The sequence below is a fragment of the Rhodamnia argentea genome, chromosome 5 (assembly GCF_020921035.1).
Source record: "Rhodamnia argentea isolate NSW1041297 chromosome 5, ASM2092103v1, whole genome shotgun sequence".
NCBI classification, from domain to species: Eukaryota; Viridiplantae; Streptophyta; class Magnoliopsida; order Myrtales; family Myrtaceae; genus Rhodamnia; species Rhodamnia argentea.
This window is the reverse complement of record NC_063154.1, coordinates 12,647,311-12,656,668: the sequence shown is the minus strand read 5'-3', so window position 1 is coordinate 12,656,668 and position 9,358 is coordinate 12,647,311. Positions and strand designations below refer to the sequence as shown.

The 9,358-nt window shown below is 35.8% G+C and overlaps 1 protein-coding gene across 1 annotated transcript; it reads right to left on the bottom strand.

Annotated features, from left to right (window-relative positions):
- Nucleotides 1-467: 467 nt before the first annotated feature.
- LOC115754611 (squalene synthase-like) lies at nucleotides 468-8,838 on the bottom strand. Its single transcript, XM_030693683.2, has 14 exons — nucleotides 8,620-8,838; nucleotides 6,018-6,060; nucleotides 5,416-5,505; nucleotides 5,204-5,279; nucleotides 4,817-4,886; nucleotides 4,009-4,152; nucleotides 3,823-3,927; nucleotides 3,477-3,623; nucleotides 3,128-3,203; nucleotides 2,813-2,901; nucleotides 1,087-1,178; nucleotides 957-1,002; nucleotides 777-846; nucleotides 468-665 (listed from the first exon to the last, which is right to left on the bottom strand). The coding sequence occupies exons 1-13, from the start codon at nucleotides 8,812-8,814 to the stop codon at nucleotides 778-780; spliced, it is 1,242 nt and encodes a 413-aa protein (XP_030549543.1). The 5' UTR covers nucleotides 8,815-8,838; the 3' UTR covers nucleotides 468-665; nucleotide 777.
- Between the last annotated feature and the right edge of the window lie 520 nt (nucleotides 8,839-9,358).

Genomic DNA, 9,358 nt, shown 5'->3' with positions numbered 1-9,358 from the left:
ATTTTTTTCTATTTTCTTTTCTTTATTTTCAACCTTGGGGCGAGGTAGCCGGCCAACCATCATCGGTCACCGACCTAGAGTTGGAAAAAAAAAAGAAGAAAAATATGTATTAAAGAATAAGAAAATTTGAAAATTTGATTTTCTTAAAAAATTGCAAGAGTTGTCCACCCAAGCGACGTCTTGGTTGATGCTGGCTAGATCATCAAGTCAACAGTGTTTGGTCAAAGTTAGCCAAAACGAATTAATTTTGAAGATGTTTAGGATTAAATTGACAAATCATCAAAATGTTTATAACTAAATTCGTCAAATTGGAAGGTTTGTGATTAAACTGGTACAATTTCAATAGATTTAGGCCTTTTTTGATAATTCCCCCACCATGATTATATTAGCTTCCTATGAAATACTTGAAGATGAGAAGATTGGATTCAATTTAATATTTGGATGGTTCGAGATCACATGTCCCAGAAGAAAAACTATTTGAAATTGAAAATAGGAGTTGGTCACTTATGTTCGGGACCACCAATGTGCTTCAAACATACATAAGGACCAAGTTACATACATATCCAAAAGAAGGATGCAAACATATATAGAAGCATAACTTCACAACTGATGCATCTACATCGACACAATCTCCATGACTTGCTGGTGTTCGCACAAAGCCCATCCTGCACAAGAAAAAACAATGGAATATAAGTTGTTGGACAATGATAACTGAGAACTGAGAAGACAAGTTTGGAGCAATCTTAGGTTGAGCTTATCATGCTAATAGACCTCACACTAGTTACTGGATCTGCTTGCAGAGAGTTGAGCGACGATTATAGCCAGTATAATGAGCAAAACGGTGACCTGCAATTTAGATCATGAAAAGCTATTTTTCTCTCTTTTGTTTGGGTTACTGTTCATCACATTGTTCTTTGAACAGCCAAACAATGCAAGATAAATGGTTGTAAACTCACCAGGACAGATCTGTATCTGGGTTCAGTCGCAAGGATGTAAGATTTCCTGTCAAAATTCACAAAAGAAGTCTGCTCAAGTCAAATGAACAATTGAATTCTACACCACCGCGAGAGAAGGGGGGGCGGAAACCTTTTGTTTAGGAGGCCAGAATCTCTGCCAGCCTTCTGTATACCCTCAATTATGCTTAATGTTTTTGTAGCATTAGGATCATTCTTGTCCACCTACAGGAGCCAAAAGCATTATTTAGCATTAGGATCATTCTAACGATTTTGATCCGAAAAAGTTATTCTTATTAAAATTGATTTTTTCTGATTCTATCCCATAGATGAATTTTTAAGAATCAGAATTTGTTTAGTAATTGCATAAAATTTCTGTTCCTGGAACAAAAATGCGTTTGATAACTACACAATTTCTTTTTTCTCGAAAATAATTTCTCTTCCCAATTTTGTCATTTAAGTCAAATAATTACATAGTTACTTTATAAAATTTCGTCATACATTTCAAATTAATTGAAGATTAATTCATATTGATTCTCTTATATAACATATTGCATATTGCATGTAACATTTTTTCGTTCTATTTTGTCTAATTGTCATGTCATAACAAGTCATGTTAAGCTTAAAAAAGGAAAGGCCATGTTGGGTTAGTGTATGATTTTAGATTAGCTTAGCCCTCCCATGCCTATACCAAATCGCAACGAGGAAATATCGGACTCAATCTTAGTGTAATCGGTGGCATGTGTATGTGTACATGCAAATGAAGTTGCCACCAGTCTTTGAGAAAAGGTAGACCGAAAACCTTATCAAGCGCTTAGGGGAAATCGTTTGATTTACGTAATCAAAGAAATATGTGGTCCAGGGACTTGGTTGCGTCGGTGGTTCCACCGATGCCCTTTCGTTACTAAAGTTGAGTGTATTCTAAACGTGTTCATGCTTAGAGAAATGTTGTTCGAGTTTAATTTCAAAGATGTTTATGATTTTCTTAAAAAAATTAAAATCTATGAAACCTAGGGAATCTAGGGTCAAATTTATGAAAATGAGGTCAAACTAGCCTAAGCTAATTTTCTTCTATTTTTAGGGATATTTTGAAATTTTTCTGATTTTTTAGATTTTTTTTTGCAATTTTTTTTATTTTTTTTATTATCTCATATATTTTTAAAAAAAATGAGAGTTCGTTCTGTTTTAGGTTGAGGGAAAAATGAAAGATGTGGACTTTATTCTATTTTGTGATTCTCAAAAGTAACTCTTTTTTCCGGAACCAATTTTTTTTTTTTTTTTGCTCCAAAATTATTCTTGGGAACAGAATCGAAATTGGAATCATTTACGTTACCAAACATGATTTTCATCCTTTTTTGTTCCGAAGAACAAAATTAGAAAATCAGAATCGTTGCCATGTAGGCCCCTAGAGGAGCATTCTTAGACTTTATATTTAAATAATGAAAGGCATGGAGATGGAAAAACTGGGTAACAAATGAAAGCATCAGCTACTATTGCAGCCAAAAGTTGCAATAACAGATCATCAAGCAAGTTCCACCCCACAATCAGGAAACAGAATAGAGAAATTCCGCAACTTTTTTTAGGCTTAATTATAATCCCTTCTGCTATTTAGCATTATAGGTACTTAATATCATTGCAGAAGACTGAACTTCAGTTCATTTATTCACTCTTCACAGGCATAAAGGAGCACCGTCACGTCCACTTCGGATTCAATTAGCTTTCCTTTACAATCTGGTTTGTTGTATCCCAGTCAGTTCACCGAAGATTTTGCACGTTATAAGGTCCAGTACGTTTTCAAGAAGAAATAGCTAAATGTACGTGTGTAAAAGACAACGCATTCTACTTTTTGGCTTGCGCACCTTGGACTTCAGCATGCAAGAAAAATCATAGAAAGCGCCATAAACATCAGCCATTGTTCTTGTGCGATCCCTAACTTTAGCAGCGAGACCTGGAAAGTATAGGTAGACAAATCGAATAATTGAGCAGTCATTATCTCGGAACTACTACGAACATACAGCACAAGCTATATATATTTCTCATGTCTAATGGCCTAGTAAAACTATCTTTTGAATGCTATGTGCCATTCAAGTTCTTTAGTAGGCCTAATCATTTCATCGTGTCTAGGAAAGCTAATTTCAATGATGAAAGAAAATATCAGCAGCTCATTTTCTTACCTGGTCTGATCTTTACTACGCCTCTGAAAACTTCAATATTGTTGTAGCATAAAGCTAAATTCCCAATTGCCATTATCTAGAAAATGTAGAAAATGTTGGCAAAGGAGCTTCTCCCAGATAATCAAAAGATTAACCGCATTGTCAAGAAAATATCAACATTAAACACGCAAGTGAGGGTGAGAGAGAGGGGCAGGGGAAGAAGTGCAGAGAGCGGGCTTGGAGTATGTTCATGAGCAAAATTTCAACTCCTGTTCGATATCTACGTCCTATGATTTTACTACATTAGAGGGATGTGAGAGAACTCCTGTTCACAAAGAAGCACTGTTGCCTTGAAGAATTTATCAATTACCTGAAAAATAGCCCAAAACCGGAATATAGCAGGATCCTTTAAAGTGGACACGTATGTCAAACTGTCTTCAACATGTGTCAAAGCATTTGTCACCATCTCATTCAAACATTGTACTGCCTTCACTGAGTTCTCCTCATACTTCAAGTCCTACGTTGATATTCAAGCCAATCATAGGGAAGAGAAAATATGGATTTGCATGTGGCACGATATCCAACATTATATGTGCATAATATCTTAACAATTCATCTACAAAGTAAGCGGTGGAAAATCAACTTTATATTCTAAAATCGCCTAAGCACAATCTTTGTAAACACTTAATAGTCCCGAAACATGTTAAGAGGCATACCTCGAGTTTGTTTACGTATTTACTCCAAATCTGACGTGGCCAAAACATGCGTGACTTTGGAGTCTCATTGATATCTTCATAATAATCTTTAATTATGTCTTGTTTCTGATATTCACATCCATAAAACAATGTTAGACATCCAAAATATGTGGTCATGTACATGAAACTTTAGCGTCTTTTAAGTACCTGCAGGATCAAAGCCATTGAATTGGATAGAGAATCTGGTGCCAGATCTTCAGCTCCAGAAGCATGGAAAAGCTTCGACAGACCTAAACCTACGAGTCCTGACACATAGTGGCAATATTCATTGTAATCATCAACTGTTTCCACCTGCAATGACGAAGAAATTAGTGGAACTCTTTGTACAATAAATAACTGCATGACCTATTAAACAGATTAATCTCCACTACAAACAATTCTTCCAGAAGGTGCAGGACTACAACTAGCCTTGAAATGCTTTGTGCAAAAGAAAACTGCCAGCTCTTAAGTCCTCTTGATAATAGAATTCGGTCTAACTCATTCCAATCCAGCCAGATCAGTTACCATAAACAAGGCACACAGTAGGGTCAATAGGCAGTTCACAAGCCTGTGGACCTTGGAAGATGGAAGGATGGTCATTAAGGCCAAATGCTACGTCCTAGATGAATCCATTTTTTGTAAGTGAGTGAATACTAGGAGGAGTTGTACCAAACAGCTAAGGTCAAATCCTTACTCGACCACGGTTATCGAAAAAGGCAGGATCGAGTACCCGTTGTATGTGTCAGCCTATCAACAAATAGAAAGTCTATACTTGTACAAAACATTATCATATTAATTTTCATCCATTGGAGGCAAGGATTTTCCTCATGAAAGGCTTATGCACTAGCTGCATACTGACCTAGTCCAAGCACAACCATATACCATATAATCTGTGTAAGAGTTTGTTCGGCATGGCTATTTATCAAGGTCAGGTCTTGGAAAGTATCATAAGTGTCACATATCACATGTCACAAACCTCTTTGCAAATAAATTTTGCCATTCCTGCTCCCATTCTTTTGGTAATATCCTCAAGTACTTCTTGGTACCTGCAAGTATAGTCAAAAGCCACAGTTTACAAAGGAAAAGCGGTCAACATGTCAATCAGCAGAAACAGTTTGCCAATTTTGGGATAATTGCAGGAAAGTATTAGTTTTGAGTTTTCATTCTCAATGAAAACACAAAGAACATTTGGTAGACAATGATAATACAGTTTCAGAACTGGGATCATTATAGGTATGTTGGTAAAGAAAACACACATGGTTAATTTGAGAGGCTAAAGAATATCAAATAGAAGAATAGATTATCCTCTTCTCACAAGAGATGTTCACATCATAATTACAAAGAAAAATCATAAGTTGGTAACCTTTTCCCCAGCTCCAGGAAAGCCATCGAAACATGATGAAATTGGTCCGTTAAAACCTTGCCCTCCTTTGTACCACCTTAATACCATAATAGAAAACTCAAAGTCGGTGAACTCAACAAACTGAATTTTATGTAAAGGTCAGGAAAAGGTTAGCAACAAAGGAGGGCAAGGTTTAAGTGGCAAGAAAGAGGAGGATAGCATGTTTAACTCACATGAAAAATGCCACGCCTTATCAAACACGTGCTGATGAAAAGCTTGCAATAGAGGCACTTTGACATCAGTAGGTATGCTCGTGTCATCCTCTGGAAAGGGGTACATTAGAAGAAATAAAATTCCAGCACAAAATCACAACTAATGTCATTAGGGAGCTGGAAACAATTATTCAAACAAGAGCTAGGCAGAGGAACTAAGGACCAATCCTGAATCCGATTCTTGTGTGCATTATTCAACTGACAAAAAATAGAATTCAAAACATATATCATCGGATGAATCGGCTGGGGCCTTAATAACTAGAGAATAGCATGCTCCACTTCCATTTATGATGGTTAGTGGCGACAAATAAACTCAAGTTTAGACATGAAGAACTCGCTCTCGCCTACACAGATATTTCCATGAATGTAATGTACAAGGGAAACTCCAGTGGGTTCGCGTTATAGTTAATCTTTGACAGATAAGGGATTGCTGGCTTAGGTTAACCAACGAAAAGTGCTAATGGAATGACGGTAATTTAGGACAGATGCACTATGTTTGATAAAAAGCATAATAACTTGCAGATGAAAGACAAAGAGAATTAATGCAGTGCTATGGGACAAACCAACTGTATCCAGTGCTCGCAGGACCAAATAAAGTATGCACACCTGCAAAAATGCAAAAGAAAGTTGAAGAGATAAAAGCACATTGAGAAAAACTAATCTAACAATTCTACTGGAATTCGCATTGGCCGCGAGTGGCATTTGCATTAACAAATCTAACAGTTCATAAGATTTTTGCATTTGGATTAGCAGACAACAGAGGTGAGGTAGGAGAAAGCACCAAAAGAAAGCAAGAACTGCCTTGACATGAGGGGTAATAGGTTGCAATTCAAGTCGAGATCATACTTAGATGTGGTTCATGTCAGGAGAGCCCGTAGCACTTTCTTTGACATTCAGATTTAACAGTTGTATAGGAAAAAGAAATTATCTCTCAATGACAATTCAAATGGGGGAAAATTACCAAAAAAGTCTAAAATCTATTGCAATTATGTCAATTCAGTCCTAAATTTTTTTTTCTTGCGGATTCAGTCCTCAACATTTTGTAATTGTACTAATTTAGTCCATTCGGCAAATTTTAACTAACCAACACTGATGTAACACAAATTACAAAAGGTTTAAGATTGAATCGACAATAAAAAAATAAGGACTTTTTTTGTAATTTTTTCATTTAAATGGGTTAGCTAATAGCATGTGCTTTCACAGCTGAGATTCTGCCACCGCGGAAGGGAAAGAAATCAGTCCCTTGGGAGACTGTTCACCAATAACCAAGATGCTGTCAAATCCAGTCCGTCAGACTTGTTAGAGATCTCCAAGTGTCATGTGTGCCACTTGCATGCCATCAAATGGTATGTCTAAAGCGAGAAAATATTTGTGAAAATTTATGTAATCACTATAGATTATTTTAAAAGCTTAAACTTTTAAATGAATGCGCAAGTTAATATTTGAATATTCTATCATTTTTCTTTATGTTTAGTCTATTCTTTTTTGCCTAACACTAAACGTGAAAATATTTAATTAGAGAGATAAATAGAGTCCGAAAAGATTTGAATCCAAAAAGAGGAGGAGGATAGATTTTAGGAACCTCCTCCCATCAACTAAATGCCAAATTCAAAAATCTTGGTCTTATGCTGACCATTTGGCACGAAAAGGAAAGTGTGTCGGGGAATTGATTTTTAGGTGAACTTATCAGAGAGGTGTGTAAGATTAGTCGTACGGTTCCCCACTAGTTAGTGGAATACAAAAAGTCAACATATGAACACTTCATAGTCAAAAAAAGAGGAATTAATATTGACTCATCATCTGCCTGGATTATACTATTTGAGCGTGCATGACTCAATCCTAACTCTATTACTATCTCGAGAATATTTAAGTGGAAAGGCCTTGCCAGAAATAACCCACAAAATAAAATGAGTTCAACCATGGAAAATTTATCTGGAAGACCTTCTATTTCTCTATAAAGGATGAATTTGAACAATTTCAATCATGGGGTTAAGCTTTTTCTTTATTAGAAATATTTAGTCTTTTCAAAAAACATATTCATATTTTACTCGTAGAAGAAAACAATATATATGTCACCACACATTTGTGGCAACTTTATCCATAACTCAACAGTAAGAGCACGACCGATATTAATGCAGAGGGTTCTAGATTTGCAAAGGAACTTCCCAAAAAAATATTAAGATGTACATGCTACAAATCATCATAATTCTCCACGAAAATAATGGTAAACAATGGGTCGCTAAAATTGAAAGGCATGTCATAGCACCATGATGATTTTTCGAGGTTAAAAGCAAATATATATATATCATTTATATTCGGTTATGCAGCATCATTTTTCTACTTCAGAGGTAGTTTTTTGCTCCATAAATAATTTTGAAATCACTAGAAGAAGTAAAAAAATTTACTTTTCATCAAAAGTTGATGAATTTAGGGGTTTTGCGTCATCATTAATTTGCGTAATTTCCTTTGGGTCGTCCCCCATAAGTATCGGGCTACTTGCAAGTATTTGCAGGCAATCTAAGCAAGTATGACGCTTTAACTTGTCTGATTCTGTAGTGAGACTGATGAACCCGAATTCATCTTTGCAGCAAATTGATCCTTGACCTCCATTCGTTTCGCAGAAATTTCATGTTTTTGAAACATATTTTCTAGCAAGCCATTTTTCAGGAAAATGATAACATTTTTCAGTATTTGATTGAAACCTGAAAATGATCTAGAAAATATTTTCTGCCTTTCGGTATGGAAAATCAAATTTGAATTTCCTCCGTGCACTCCATTTAGTTATTAATTATTTTCTTTTTCTTATTTTCTTTTCCTTTTAAAAAGTCAACTTTTTTATTTTTTCTTTTTCTTTTTCTTTCTTCTTCGGCTGATCGCCATGCATAAGGTAAAAAAATCGAAAATAAAAAAAATAACAAATAATTAAATACGTACGCTTGGAAAAGTTTTCAAAAATGACTTTTCGTATTAACAAAGTTCTTTGGCTTGAGGTATATCTGCTCAAAGCAAATAGCATTTGGACAATTGATACATTTTTGTTACTCTTACTCTAATATCATGTGTGATCACTCCTAACTATTATAAAAAACTTAAGCCGTCATATGAATGTATGGTTGGATATTTAAATATTCCAACAAGAACATGAAAATTGAAAACTGCGCTGACCGCATCGCGAAGCTCAGTGGGGAGCTGTTCGATGACGAAAGCGAAGGTCTTGGAGAACTTGCGGAGCATGGAGTAGCAGAATCGCCAGTGAGGCTGCCGAGGGATCTGCTTCTCGACATTCCTTGCCATCATCTTTAGCTTCAGAAGCGGGTAGAGTTCGTCCGGATGCTTAAGAATCTCTCCCAAACTCACCATCTCACTCTCACTCACTCTCACTCTCACTCTCCCTCTGAACTTGGGATTGGAGAGAAAAGAGATTAATGAGGAGGTTTTTATATCGTCTTCGAAGGGTCCTTTCACGTTTTCCACGTGCCGCAGAGTTGTTTCGTGGTTTGTGGCGTTAAAACCAAGATTACCAATACAAGCTACCACGTCATCACCGATCAACCAAAAAATTACCAAAAAAAATTTCAACCTTATTATAATTATGTCATTTCAATTATAAATCTTTTCTTATCAATTGAGTTCTAAATCTTTTGCATTTTTATCAATTTAGTTTATCCGGCCAATTTTGGCCGAAACTCACTCATGTGGCATTGTTGGCGCTCTAGAGAAAATTTTTAGTATTATTTTTAATATTTTTTGAATATTTTTATTTAGTCATTTACTTGTTTACTCTTTTCTTTTCTCTTCTCTTTTTTTTTTCTGCCATTTCTTCTTCCTCCGGCAAGTGAGGTCAACCACGCCGGCCTTTGATGAAGCTCTCCCTCACTGGGCACTAGTGAAGCGCAACCTTGTC